The 15,628-nt window shown below is 46.5% G+C and overlaps 1 protein-coding gene across 1 annotated transcript in view; it reads right to left on the bottom strand.

The window, feature by feature from the left end:
* The window catches only part of LOC119434568 (corticotropin-releasing factor receptor 1), a gene marked incomplete at its 5' end in the record, with an annotated part of 35,781 nt that extends 20,358 nt beyond the window's left edge, over window positions 1-15,423 (bottom strand). The window contains 4 exons of the mRNA XM_049659534.1: window positions 4,654-4,786; window positions 6,118-6,221; window positions 7,002-7,096; window positions 15,183-15,423. Coding sequence (XP_049515491.1) covers window positions 4,654-4,786; window positions 6,118-6,221; window positions 7,002-7,096; window positions 15,183-15,423 — 573 coding nt within the window. The remainder of the gene's footprint in view (window positions 1-4,653; window positions 4,787-6,117; window positions 6,222-7,001; window positions 7,097-15,182) is intronic.
* Window positions 15,424-15,628: the final 205 nt, after the last annotated feature.

Here is a 15,628-nt window from a genome sequence, read left to right as displayed (position 1 = left end):
TGCTAGCTGCTCGAAGGACGGCGCTTTGAATGAACCAGGAGTACGCGATCTGAGCGCTCAATTTAGACGAACCGAATATAAACCACAACACGAGAGCGCTCTAGAGCGCTCCAAATAAACCAATAGAAGGCATTACTAGTGTGAGCAGTGGGCTTTGTACAGGAAAAAACACGGAAATGCGAAATGTCGATGAAGACGCCCCTTCGAAGTTCCGGCAGAATCTTGTGACGTCGTCGAGTTTGACAGTGTTTCCTTGGGTTTAGTCAATGGTTTATGAGCGAAAACAGAGTACCTTGCATTATAAGTAAACCAAAGACTGAACTTCGAAAGTTGGTACAAACTTTCCTGCATTAAAAAGGCCAAATCAGGAGGAAAAAAACCTTGAAATTTGTGACGTCACAGTGACATCCCGCCGCCGCGGGTTTCAGAAATCAAGCAAGAAAAATTTGGCCTCTATTTCTGTTCTGGTAATACACATTTAATCATAAAGTTCATATAATTAACTTATTTATTTATTACATATAATAAGCCTGTTAAGGACTGCAGCAATTCTTGAGCCGGAAGAATGAAAACAGTCTTCTATGAATACTTCTCCACTCTAAACTGATTTAGTGTTTTTCTTGAGTATTAGGTGGAGGCCCGCCTCACTCCGCAACAACTCTCGAACTTGCTGAGGCGCGCGCAAACCTCTCACGCCGGCTTATAAGGCGTAAGCACAGCACCCGCCCTATCCTTAAGCCCGCAGAATCTTTTCTCCTTCGGGACAAGCGCGCCTTAATCTCTGCGTGTGTCTGCCCCCTTACCCGTAATCCTTCTTAGGCAGAGGCTGTTTCTCTTCCGAGAGTACGGACAGGGGTGGCTCTTACGCTTTCTGTCACCTGAACCTGGGGTCCAACACCTGAGACCCTGTTAAGCTGCCCGAAGCCACACTTAACATTGTTTAACCTCGTCGAGAGTATGCGCTTGTTTGTGTCCACTTGTTTGCCCCCTGTCCACGAATGCTCTTAAAATAACCTCAAGTCTGTATTACCAACAAGACCTAACCTGAGCGTTCGTCCGTCGAAAGCGTTTTTCGCAAGCATTGGTTTCGGGCTTGCGAAAGTGGTGAACGGCACCGCGAATGTAAGCGTATTTCCTTCTTTGTGTGAAATTATTGCCAGGAGAACGCAGAGCGGCAACAACGGCAACAAATTATTGCTGCTTGTGAGCGTCGGCGATTAGTTCTGTGGCGCCGTCAGTTACAGCTTCGCAGAGAACAGGAAAAATGCCTAGCGAGGATGTCGGCGACGAGCGATCACTGGCGGTGAGGCTGCCAGCGACGCCAGCCTCTGTTGTTAATTGGTCGCCTCGCTGTGCGGCTGTTGCAAAACTGGGTCCCGGAACCATCCTTTGTACGGCGGGGAGGTCTTGCCGTTCGCGAGCAAAACCGCCGTCGGCCTAGTGCACTTGAGAAGTGTTTATTCGTGGCACTATTAATAGGACACACCAGGCGCCATAAAATTTTATTGTTTGCTGTTTTAGCTTATTTTGTATGACTTATCAATCGAATACTATTGTTTTTAGTCGTATTTTCTCTCGTCTTTCCGGTTTTATTATTTCTTGTGTTGCCATTTTTTCATAGAATGCTGTGAGCTGTTTAGGCCGGCCGTCAGTCCATGGCACGTCGGAAAAAATGTGGGCCGATCCTGGTGGTAGTGCGTGCAAAAAGGGTCCAAGCGCAATGGCACATACCCCTGTGAACTGAAGCTGAACGTGGCTAAGTCTAGCTAAGTATGGTTGGGACTAATTAAGCTTTGCCAGTCATCGGTAGCCAATCAATAGTTAATCCGGAAAATTCCGGAAAATGCTGGGGATGACTTGGTAGTGTTAGCCTAGCCCAAATACGTGACCGATACCTTGCGATAGCCAAACGATAGCCAACCAATAGCTAATCGGTAATCGATCAATAATCAATAAATTACGGAAAATGCTGGGGCCGACTTGGTCTAGCTCAAAAGCCAGGACTAGCTAGGTGCCCATCAGCTCCGCTGTCTCTTTAGTATTGCGCTTACGCAATCTTTTTTGTGCATGAAAGAACTGTTCCCGTGAGTCGATCCCGTAGAAACTGTGGCGCAAGCGACAGCATGCGTGTAGGTGCTGACGGCTCCGGAATAGTTTCCTGCGCAAGACACTTTTATGGCAATTTAACAAGATTTAACAATAATCGTAGCCTCTGCGGCGTTTTCAATATTCACGCGCATGCACAATGCATTGAGCGAAAGTAAAAATAAAGAAAAAGAGTCAACCAAGGCGACGTTCAGCCTCCCGAATTCTTAGCTCTATCGCGCGAGAGCACTATAATGTGGTCGGACGTCGTTCTCAAGGGAACGTCGCATTATACGACTCTTGCACAGGAGAGTGCTTAGTGCACTTGAGAGTACTTCTGTCGGTCTCACTGGTTATCGCCGTTAAAAGGCGCTAAGATGACGCGTGATGGATGCTCGCGCGATATCGCTAAAATTGCGGGAGGCTGTACATGGTGTTGCAAAGATTCGATGAACAAATGTTGCTTATAGCTCTCTATTGTGTCTCTGTATCTTTTTCATGGGCAATATGAATTCACTCATTTCGTATCTTATTCGTATCGTATTTCACACGCAATTACGTCGACCTCGTGTTCTTTGAGCGTCGACACTTGGGTGACCATTTGTTTTTGTCTTTTTGTTTTTTTGACCAAAGGCTAGGCGAGCCAATCCCGGAGATTGTGACGCTATGATGCAAAGGGGTTAATTTTCGACTATGTTCACGCTAATTGCGCCATTACCATTAACTACTGTGCGGCTAATTATCGCTTCATGGGGGCACCGGCGAAGCCGCCTGCCAGACAACATTATCTCTGCGAGCCCTGCCCAGTCCAAGCGAACTCGCTCCATTTCCCAAAAATGTGCCGTACGGCGGCTTTGCCTCAAGAGGTCAATATTTACGGCGGTGCACCCTTTACAGAGATATAATGCAGTGTTAATGTTCGAGTGTAATGGCGCTAATTACGCGCGTACTATTAAATTTGCCTACTCGGCGACTAATTCTTGGTTCTTGCAGGCACCACCGAAGCCGCCTTCCACACACCATTGCCTCTCATGATCACTGCCCAAGCGAACTCGCTCCATTTCGCGAACCTGTGCTGTACGGCGGCTTTACCTCAATACGTTTATATTTACGGCAGTGCACCCTTTACAGGGGTATAAGGCAATGTTAAATTTTGACTATAATGGCACTAATCACGACCGTGCCGTTAAATTTACCCAATTTCCGACTAATTGTAGCTTCTTCTCACATTGCGACCTACTTTTTTTAACCCTTTTAAAGTTAGTACTACGCTCCAACATAGCAAAATTGCCCGTTTTGTTAAGATAACAAAAGAGAGGGAAAGACGGGGCGGTTAGCCAATTAAGTACCAGGCTGGCTACTCTGTGCTGAGGAAAGAGGTAAAGGGAATGAAATGTGATAGAATGAATAAAAAATCATCAGAAAAGAATCCACAAAATAACTTGATGCAACGTGCTACAACTTTCAAAGTCGGTCACACAATTCACAAGTCCTTAAGAATCTTAGCAGCGCATTTGAGGCCTCTAGTGCCGAAACCCGTCTGGACCATTGTCCTAGGACTTTTCCCTGCATCATGGGACGATCATACAGTTTCTTGAGTGCAATCACGAGCACTGTTCATGCCACACTGTTAGGCTAAGTCGGCCAAGAAGACAAATTCTTAGCCGTCTTCACACGGTTTCGGCGTATCTATGATCTGGCCATCAATCTTGCGACGTCTTATCAAAAGAGGTTACAAGATAAGTAGGCTTCAAAACATGCCAAACTCTCTAAAGTTATAGCTCCGTAAAACGTAAAAACAACGTGCCCCCGGCTGCCCCACGTTTGTTTGTGCTACTAAATGTTACGGCGCTACCTCACTGCTGGCGCTGAACTTAAATTTACGCGCAGCACCTGGGCTGCGTTGGTTTCCCATAGCCAGAGTGCTGCTTTGGTACGTTAAACCACACGGATCGAATTATTCACTCACTCACTCACTCACTCACTCACTCACTCACTCACTCACTCACTCACTCACTCACTCACTCACTCACTCACTCACTCACTCACTCACTCACTCACTCACTCACTCACTCACTCACTCACTCACTCACTCACTCACTCACTCACTCACTCACTCACTCACTCACTCACTCACTCACTCACTCACTCACTCACTCACTCACTCACTCACTCACTCACTCACTCACTCACTCACTCACTCACTCACTCACTCACTCACTCACTCACTCACTCACTCACTCAACTCACTCACTCACTCACTCACTCACTCTTAATCGAACGATAAATAAATAAATAAATAAATAAATAAATAAATAAATAAATCCATGAATCAATCCTCGATCATAGCTTGACCCGATTTCAACTGTAATGTATTGATTTATTATGTTAGGATTACCATTTACTCCATTATTTTTGCTGCATAACGTGGAGAAATGGTGTAGCTAAGGTACTATTTGCCACAGTCTCTCCACAGCAACTCCTGTATAAAATAACACAATGGAGCGTGACATGGCTGCAAATGTACAGGGAGAGAAAAAAAGAAAGAAAAAACAATAACCAACTAACCGTTTGCACGAAGGGCGTCGGCGCATCTGGATGAAGCGCCAGTGGCGTAGATAAAACCACCAGCATCACCGCGTGCACTGCCAGGGCAAGCATCAGGTTTCGATGCACTCGCGTCCTCGGGCACTCCAGAGACCTGCGGTTGTTGCCGACGTGTCAATCATAACCGCTTCTAAATGAGTACGTGCGCGTAACAGGTCACTATTAGGTATTCGCCTTTGGATGCTTGGTTGTTGATTTGAATGATAGCAATGTTCTTGTTTACATGATAAAAATTGCAAGTATTCGCCCAAATTGAGCTTTGATAAACGAGCTTATATTCTGTTTTAACATTAAAGGAAATAATTATCTGCATAAGCACCCAAATAATGGTGGAATCTAGAATGCCTTGTCTGTGTTTTTTAATGCAAGAAAGAACTTGTCATCTGCTGGATTCGAGCAATTAAGGAATACAATCTCTTCAGGCAGCGTGGAATCATTTCTAACTTCATTTCCTTGGCGGAAATGTTCGTACAAACGATGGAGTACGCTTAAATCGTGGGATGCATAATCGGTGGACCATTAAAGTTACGGAATGGGTACCAAGAGAAGGGAAGCGCAGTCGAGGACGGCACAAAACTAGGTGGGGGGATGAAGTTAGGAAATTTGCTGGCGCAAGTTGGAATCAGCTAGCGCAAGACAGGGGTAATTGGAGATCGCAGGGAGAGGCCTTCGTCCTGCAGTGGACATAAATATAGGCCAATGATGATGCTTAAATATTTAAGCTATTGCCTGCTTTTTTATTCCGAAGAGACCAATAAGAATGCCTGGTTGATGTTGCATAACTTCGTCTTGCAGGTGGCTTCCTATACGAGAGTGGACATCGCTTGCAGGATCTTAATTTTCTCGCCGACAATTAACAACCAGATAGTTTCATGACGTAGCTTCTGAGTTTTTCAGTTTACGGAAGGTGCTTAAAATGCTTGAAATGTGCAATTGAAGGAACCGGACATGGGTGACGTCATGTAAAGTCAAGCAAAAACAATGAGATTTGCACATGTTTGGAGAGTATCCGGCCCCGAAATGCGCTACAATATACGTTGATGTTACACTTAAATTTATTCCACAGTGCACAAAAGATGTCTCTACAGATCTCTACAGAAAACAGTCACTGCACGGGATTCAGAGTCCTTGTTCCAATGTTGTCACCCGAGGTATTGTCAGATGTCTAATTGCTGTCATGTGTAGAAGTACTGGTTATCGGTCAATGTGCTGAGTAATATCTTGCGTTCCACAGTGCCGATAGCGGGACAGTGTAGGGCGCACGCCGTGCAATGGTGGTAATTTTAATGGCTGCTCGCACAGTCTCGAACGATACACGAAATCAGTCAGATACTGTGTCTCTCTATTCCCGTTCACTTCCTCTCTCTCACACACACACATAAGCGCACGCACATAAGCGCACAAACACAGACTTTCCCATCTTACCTGAAGTAGCAGAAGATGAACATACTAGCCGAGAGGAAAATCAGCGACAACAGGGAGAACAAGAGTAGGATGTACACAACTGCCAGGGAAACAGCGGAACTGCTCTGCTGGCCGGACTGCAAGAGGCAGAGAAATAAGAAAAAAAAATACTTGTAGAACGAACAGTATAGGGGCGCTATGGTCACCCCCAGAGAAACAAGTTTACATGGCGCCACGGTATTTACACTAGACGCTGGACCTTACTCTCGGTCTCGATACCTGATAGCTTTCTTAGTGGACAGTTTCCTTGTTTTATACTGAGAGTCTTCCCAGACATCCATGTTCAGAAATAGGTTTTCTTTAGACCACCGCTCTGCATTAGTGATAGTCAGAGAGCAGCTGCGCAAAAATTGTGCAATTGCCATTCAGTTATAATCCTAGGTTGCAAAAATCTGCTCAAATTTCACTTTATTCCCTCCTAGATAAGCAGTGGGACACTGAGCACACAGCAGCAAAAAAAGAAAACCAAAACTAAAAAAAGAACGGATTTTTAAGTTCTAAGGGTTGTCATAGGAGGTGCCTAAGGAAGGAAAGAGTGGAGAAGGAAAGGCAGGGAGGTTAACCAGTTTAACATAACCGGTTTGCTACCCTGCACATTGGAGTGGGATGCAGGAGAAGGTCAGATGGGGAGGATAGAGAGAGAGAGCGAAGAGCCTTAAGGTTGTCATGTCCAGCTTTTCACCTCTTCTTACAACGGCTTCTGATGTAGGGTGCGTCTCTGTTCTACTAAACAACCCCATCCAACCCGCTTGCTCGGCACGTCTGCGTTTTCCGCTGCGATATGTGTGGTGCGATTGGGCCTAACCGTTTTACCAAGAATTACCACAGTTGCCCGTCATGCTCACCTGCTGGTTGATCAAACCGAGGCACTCGGTGTAGTTGGTCCAGTTTCCCCAGAGCCATTTGCCGTCAGCGCCACACACTCGATAGGCGTAGAGACCTGAGAAAGCATGGAATTGAGGTTCGGTTGTCATCACGAATTGGGTGGAAAAGTCGAGTGTTTTACGGAAGTGTATGCTAATCATGCTAATCCCCTCAAAAATGTTCCCCGTTTTGCGCACGTTTTCTACGCCATTAGGATCCTATACAATATCAGCGCCAGCAAATATAACGGGCACCTAATACATTTTCAGAACAAGTGCACAGAAGAATAGCTCAAGGTCGACATGGTACAAATAATTGAAAAAAAAAAATTAGCGTAGCTTGCACTGGAGGCGCTATTTTAAGAAACAGCGGAGCTGATGGGCACCTAGCTATTCCTAGCTTTTGGGCTAGGCTAAGCACGACCAAGTAATTCCCAGCTTTTCCGGAATTTATTGATTATTGATCGATTATCAATTAGCTATTGATTGGCTACTGATTGGCTACCGCAAGATATTGGCCACGTATTTGGTCTGGGCTAAGCACTACAAAGTTATCCCAAGAATTTTTTCCGGAATTTACGGATTATTGATCGATTATCGATTAGCTATTGATTGGCTACCGATTGGCTATCGCAAGGTATCGGCAACGTATTTGGGCTAGGCTAAGCACTATACCAAGTCATCCCCAGCATTTTCCAGAATTTGTCGAATCACCTATTGATTGGCTATCGATTGGTTATCGATAACTGACTAAGCTTAAGTAGTCTGAGCCTTGCTTAGCTAGACTTAACCAGGCTCAGCTTCGCTTGTTCACAGGGGTGTGTGCAATTGCGCGTGGACGCTTTCTGCAACCACCTCCAGGATTGGCCCACAGTTTTTTTTTTTTTTTTGAAAACGCGTTACGGCTGACGGTCGGCTTAAACAGCTCCGCTGTTAAAAGTTAATGGAAATAACGCAATAACACGAAAGTTGCCGCATCGGTTCGGCCGTGTGTTTTATGTTCGTGTTGGTTTTCGCCAACGAGGCTCGGAGACTAGTGTTCCCATTTCAACGAGCAAGACGCAGGGGACACATTCCTAGGATCATTACTCGTAGAGTTGGACGGGTGCGGACACCGCAAACAGCGAATCCCAACTTCATCGATACTACTGCTCTGGCACCAGTGAGCTTAAGCTTGCATAAGTTGCTATGCTTACGCTGGTGAGATAATGTTATATGCGGTACTCAACCTATATGCCAATGCGAGTTTCAGAGAGGTGCTCGACCAATCAAGGTGCCATAAACCACAATGTTCCTGCCGTCAAGTAAGAAATATTCGAGCACATCGGGACTCATTACTTGATCTCATGAAATGGGGCTCCTTGAACCGGGCTCGGAAACCTGCTATTGGCACCATCTATTCGAGGGGTACAGCGCAAAGTTCGCTTAGTAGATTTTGCCGTTGGTAGCAGTTTTAAAAACAACGCAACTGTGAACGACGAACGAACGAACGAACGAACGAACGAACGAACGAACGAACGAACGAACGACGGAACGAACGAACGACGAACGGACGGACGGACGGACGGACGGACGGACGGACGGACGGACGGACGACGGACGACGGACGGACGACGGACGGACGGACGAACGACGGACGACCGACGGACGACGGACGGACGGACGGACGGAGGAACGAACAAACGAACGCTTCGAACGAGCACAAGGAGCAGATTGCACAAAGAGCACAAGCTTGCAAGACTCGCTAATGGGTGGCATTCGTGGTTTATGACTCTGCTGCAGGTGCACCTACAGCATCTCCCATTTACTGGTAATTGCTCCGCCTGAGCACCGTTTTCTAGGAATCATGCCGCCTCTCAATGCGCATGTCGAATAATTCTAAACATTGCCCTTACGTCCATCTATCGAACTTAATTACATTGTACCAAAGTAACTCAATAACAAGCATTAAAAAATAGAAATCAGGAGATTGTACGAACTTCAACGATTTGTGGGGCAAGATTTAGAGGTAATTTAGCGACTGCTCTGACTCGCTTCAGCGACGCACTCCGAAGAGAATTTATCAACGCTGCTTGACTGTATACTAATTTTTAATAACGTACACATTTACGAGACAGTCGCACCTTTCGTGCTGCGTTGTAGAAGCAGGGAAGGTACCACTAAGTGTCGTATAAATGCTTATAGTATTAAAAAGTAGGACCCTCTCGACGTTCCTAAATGAAAGTTGTTGAAATCCTGTCGATCGTCTTGCATATAACATCTTGAAAATGCTGCTGATTGAGTTACGCCGGTGCATAGCGGCGTAATTTGACGTATGGCCGAAGGAACAACGTCCAGAATTCCTGGGTATACGATTGCACTGCCCTTGCTTTGTCATTACAACCTCCTCTAAAGGAGCGAGAAGGTTCGACACGTGGTTCGCAGTTCACTTAGGTCCTACAGGACACAATTGCTTCAAAACAGTGAGTGACATCGCCCTGTCGACGTGCCTCGCCAAATTTGCATCGTCATTTATTCTAATAACCTTTCTCTTTCGTCCAAAAACATATTAGCTTCCGCTGCGAAAGAGACTGCCGACTACAGCTCATCAGGAGAGTACTAGAAGAGAAACTTGGGCGAGTCGGTGGGAATTAATGTTTTAGGCAAATAACAGCGCCACTGTCGTGCCCTTCTTTGCCCGTGTCCTCGTCTATCTTGCGTTGTTATTTTCCTAAACATCATCAGGCGAGAAAAAGACGCGAGTTGACCGGCTCAGGCCTAAGTTCCCGCAGTTCCCGCTTCGCGGAGAATGGAAAAATCAAACGAAAAGAAAAGCTACTGTAGCCACTTTCGCAGCTAAGCAGCCAAGCTTCTCGAAACAAGCGTCCTTCCCTCGTTCATTAAGAGCGTGTCGGCGCCATTGCCCATTCATCCGCCTTTTCCTCTCGCAGCTAACGATCTTGCAAGTCTTCTTCCGTCGCGCCCGTTTCGTGACTCGTTTCGAGCTACCATTCAATAATCCCCGTCGGTACCGTCTACGCGAGAATTGCTTTCGTTCTGTCTTCCGCCTTCTCTTCTTCCGTCCGCTCATTTACGATCTTTGCGCGACAGGCGAAGCGACCGAGCTGCATGATCACGTCCGCCGAATCCACAATAGACGTATCTCCGCCCACCGAACACGTATATACTTATCCGAGGTCGTGTGTAGTACACTTAATTCCGCACGGGGGGACGTCGCCGTAAGAACGTGAACAGCAGCCGTCGGGACAACCGCTCATTAACGCGCAACGCGAAACGACGCAGACGGGGGCTGCCTTGAAGTGAGAAGAAAGGACAATAGCGAGGAGATTGAGAAAAGACCGGATTTAATCGCATGCCAGAAGGTAATTCGACTCGCTCCCTAATGAAGTGCCTTTTAGTTCACACCTAAGTCTTGTAAGAGAAGGAGCGGACTGAGCACTCCTACTCTGTAGTAAGGGTTTGCTCTGACCTAGTTGATTAATGAATAATTATCGCAACGTTTCGCTAGCACCGAGTGCAATCAAGACGAACCAATGACTTCATCGAAAAAAACAGGTATAAGAAGGATCTAGTTGGTAATCGTTAATGAAAATGATTGCGGCGCGGAAGCGGTGATAATAGCGGGGACAGACACGAGCGCTGACTTTAAACTAGAGGTTTAATTTCAGTTTCGCAGACACATATACGCAAATTCGGGAACACGAGACGCGTGGCGTGTGTATATGTATCTGGAAAAATAAAAAATAAACGTTTAATCTGAAATCAGTTCTCGCCTACGTGTGACGCCACTAATTATCCTTTGTCTGTTTCTGCGCTGTATGGTCGCTTTGACCATGCGTCGTCAAAAACCGTGTGCTGTGTCCCAGTGTTGCTAGTTGCCCGGACCGTGTGAGACTTCGTACATTCAAAGAGAGGGGTGCAAGCCATACAGTGTGTTTTGGAAGTTTGGACAACAACGGATCAATCCTCGCATATATATATATATATATATATATATATATATATATATATATATATATATATATATATATATATATATATATTGTAACGAAGAAGAAGAGCACAAGTACAAGGCCAGCCAGATCGTCTGTTCAATGCCTGCAGTGCAACCAGTGGGTCAGCCGGATCGCCAGTGCTTAGCACGAGTGTGAGCCGTTCGCGCAACCAGCTGTTCCTGCTCTGCGTCACCTGCCTTCTCGGTTACGAACAGACGCTACCACCTCAATTGTTCAGTACACCCCTTTACAATATATATTCTATATATATCGTCGGATTCCCTGACGAAGGCCGGACCCCGGCCCAAACGTTGGAAATAAAGTATCGTTTTGTTTCATACGTGCGTCCTCAACCTCCAAGTTCCTGTTCAACTACCGGATCCCGGCATAACCTCACTTCATATATATATAGTCTCCGTCGGTGCACAGTTGCTTTCCATAACCCTGTCACCCAAGCTTAAGTGGCGGCATATCGCATATCGCACAGAAGGTGCGATATTGCGGAATGGGAAAACGGGCGCAGTTCTTGAGCGTAACTGAGACTTTAACCGAGCATTTCATTTATGTCTTCTGATAACCACTTAGAGGCACACAGAAAACTTTCGTTTTCTCAACGTACATCGGCTCAGCGATCTGAATGAAGCCTTGGTAAAATATTTGCGCGTGAAAACCTACCGTGTCCGCGTTCGACCGCGTTGACATTATAAAACTGAAACAAAACATTCGACGAAACGTGCGAGTCTTGATTGTTCCGCAAACGCTTCGTGCTGAGTCTGACAGCTGACTAGTGATTATACTTACAGTAGATGGGCTAATTGACTAAGCCGGTGAACGAAATACGTGAATGAATGAATGAATGAATGAATGAATGAATGAATGAATGAATGAATGAATGAACTTTATTGTACGAAGAGTGGTTGGTGTCGACGAAACATTTCGTCGATTTTCAGCTGCCATTTCTGCCTGAAGAAAGGTTGAAGGACGTTTGTTCCGCGTGGAGAAGACAAGTCACGCAACCACTGAAATGACAAACACCGACGGAGACACGCACACACCTCCGCTCCCCCACTGGTGTCTGCAGTTTAAGGTCTCATTCGCACCAGCGACTTGAGGAGGTCACGCGACCTTTTGCGACTATAGCGACCAAAAAAGCGACTGAAGGTGACCGATGCTCGCACCAGCAAGTGCGACCGGCCAGTTGCCATCTGCTCAAAGTTGCATCGCCACGTAAAATAAGTATCAGCGTATAAAGACGTCCTGTTCCTGCGCACCTGACTCGGTCAGCACTTTTGCGACTGCGGTCGCGCAACTTAAAAATTGAGCAGTAAGTGAAATTTATAAAATCGAGCAGTAAAAATCGGGCAGCTTTTCGCGAAAAGCGAACATTTGCGACCATTCGCGACTGACCGCTTCGCGACCAACTTCGTCGCGCGACCGCTCTCAGGCGCCGGTGTGAACGAGCCTTAAAGGCGACTACGATCCGACAAATGTTAGACTACGGCTCAGTAGTTTTTTTGTGCATAACTTGCTTTTACCATTTTCAAAAGAAGGACGAAAACTTTTCTTGTTAGAAAACTGTTCTTGGTATAGAATGAGGCTCACAGTTCGCTTCTGCTCAGATTACACGCGCTCAGGCACTGCCGAAGAACAGCGCTGATTTCGAATTTTCGATAAGCGCGTTTGCCAGAAACGCGAACGACGCGCGGTCAACTTGGCCGCGAAACGGAAACGCAGCCAAATTGACACACTTTCACGTTTCGCTCGGCAGCGGAGCGTGAATCGGCTCGGTAGTGAAGCATGCATCTTGCTATACACAGCGCGGAATGAGACGAAAGACGCCAACTAGGGACGTCGGTAAGCGCTGTCTAGCCCGTAGACGAGCGCTGTATTGTAGCCCAACTATAGCCCGGTGTCATAATACCCTGCTGTAACGAAGCGGGGGCTAGGGAGCCTACTAAACATACACGCTCAAGCACTGTTAAAACAAGGCATAGGTGTGGATATGAAAGTGGCGCATCCTTCATTATTGACCTCCCTGCCTTCCCCGCTTCACTTCTCTCTCCATATATCTGCCTAGCGAGGACACCGTTTTACGTTCCTCTGCCGTATGAAAGCTGCGCACGCGCACTAGCGCTGCGCACGCGCTCTAGCGCTCGCACTTAGCGATTGTGTGCAAATTGTTATGATACATGAGGATGAGTATCAGGACCGTAGACGCTCAGCTAAAACTCTCCACTCGCTATGCCTTTGGGGCTTTTTCACTGCCACCGAGGATGCTCAGGCGGGCCACACGCAGTTGCGATGAATTCAGAGGTATACGCTAATTAATATTTTAACGCGAACAGCAATCTTAGGATACTTCACGCCTCTTCTGGCATTAATACCCGTGCCGGTATCTAACCGCTTTTCTTTCACGCTAACTCGGGTCACCGGGTGTGCACCACCGGGTGTCTGCCGCCTCTTCAATGCCAAAAAGAAGAAAAAAAAATATTCTTCAAATCTTATTCAGTGCTGGGCGGGCTCGAGCACACGTGATATGTATTCATACACTCTTGTCTGAATATATGTTCATACACGCGTCAAGCGTGGAATTCGCGGCCGCGCCGCTGACGGTGCCGCGTATCCATAAGGAAGCGTGAGAGAGGAGCTTCTGTCGCTTCTTCTTTCTGGGGTTTTACGTGCCAAAACCAGCTCTGATTATGAGGCGCGCCGTAGTGGAGGGCTCCGGATTCATTTTGACCACCCGGGGTTCTTTAACGTGCACTACAACGCAAGCGCACGGGCGTTTTTGCATTTCGCCTCCAGCGAAATGCGGCCGCCGCGGCCGGGATTCGATCCCGCGATCTCGTGCTCAGCAGCGCAACGCCTTAGCTGACTAAGCGACCGTGGCGGGTGGAGCTTCTGTCGCTGTACGTGCCTTAGACAGAACGCGTTTCCGCGGTGGCAACACGGTCGGTCGCTAAAGAGTGTCAGGGCTAATCGCATCACCGGCGACAGTCATTCTGAGACGGTTTCTGCGGGAATTTTTTTTAATAGACGGCATGGTATTCTAGCTTCTACGGTACAACTATTTTAGCACGCGTGTACCTGAGAAGGAAAGCTGTAAGGGTTACACGCCTCCATGGTGCACACTTGTTAGAATTAATCGTGAGTCCCCCACTACGGCGTGCCTCATAATCAGATCGTGGTTTCGGCCCGTAAGACCTCGGAATTTTATTATTTATTTTAATTCATTGTGTACTGGTATGGGTGCGTTTTGTTTCGTGCGTCAACTTTTGGACGGCAGTGTTACAGTAAATGCCGGTGATTTTTTTTCCGTGACTCTATGTGATAGAGAAGCTCTCCATGCAAAACAATCGTGTAAAATGGATATGTAAATATCCATACTATCGAGGCCAAAAAGTAAAAGCAGCTAGCGCTGCGTTTACTTTTTGCGAAGAACCCTCACGAGCGCTCAGCACAATTTATCGAGCAAACTTCACAAACAACTGAAGGCCCATCTTCTACATTCTATGAAATCTGAGGCTATCTCCTTTAGGCACGCTGGTGACTTAATTCACTGGCTCAGATTGTCGTTGTTTCTTCTGTGTGAGCGATCTGCATATTTAAGACGACGACCAAATGCTTGTAGTCTCCTGAAAATTACAAACAACTCAGATATATATTTTTAAAAACTTTCTTTACAGAACTAATATTTCTTTCTGTGCATTTCCCTCTTTTTTTAAATAATGGTGAAATATGGAAAACTGCGTCACAAATAGGGCCAGCTATTTTAAAATCATAGGTGTGAAAAACAACAAAGACAAAAAAGATAACGAAAATACAATAACTTTTGAAAGTCATTAAACTAATGGCAAAACACTAAAACAGTAAATCAGTGAGTCCCGGATAAAGAAAAAAAGAGGTTATAGGATTAAAAGAACAATAGAAGCATAGACAGACCATATAAACATACAGGAAATTAAAAATGCAAATTAAGTGTTCCCAAAAGACTGTCAATTCACTGTCTGCTTGCGTAGAGCCTTCAGGGCTAACATCTCGGACCCGACCAGGATCCAAGCACTTTTTGCGCAGAGAGAGTTCGGACTAGAGAGTTCGGACGACTGCGAAATATCTGTCACTGCTTGTCGTGTACGTGCGTCGTTTCGACTGGCCACGGGGCGCTTACCCTGGGCGAGCGAAGCGTCCGACTCTGCCAACGAGATGTCCAGAGAGGCGATGATGTGCGCGCATGGCTTGCGCAGTGCCCTTCCTGCCTCGGTCGGCGGCCAGCAGGTGAAGGAGTCCCAAGCCGACGGGCAACCTTGGCCGAGAAGCCACCTCGGATTCGTGGGGAGACAGTTGCTGACTCTGCTGTTCGAGGCCGGCTGAGTGACGCGCCGAGAGTGGCTCCATTCCCGAGGATATTCCTGCGCAGAGAACAGTTAAAATTGAAGTCATATGAAAAAAAAAATACATGCTGTACCCATATTTCGTGGATGTTTGTCCTCGTTAATATTATCGTTAACATTACTAATCCCATTAAAGAAGCGAGGTAAGTGCGTGCTGTAAGTTTTGCTCAAGATTCGATCCAGACGGGACAAAGACTCTCGGGAAGATGAAGGTTTGAAGTGA

The sequence above is a fragment of the Dermacentor silvarum genome, unplaced genomic scaffold (genome assembly GCF_013339745.2).
Source record: "Dermacentor silvarum isolate Dsil-2018 unplaced genomic scaffold, BIME_Dsil_1.4 Seq13193, whole genome shotgun sequence".
In the NCBI taxonomy this organism is placed as follows: Eukaryota; Metazoa; Arthropoda; class Arachnida; order Ixodida; family Ixodidae; genus Dermacentor; species Dermacentor silvarum.
This window is presented reverse-complemented; position numbering and strand designations above follow the sequence as displayed.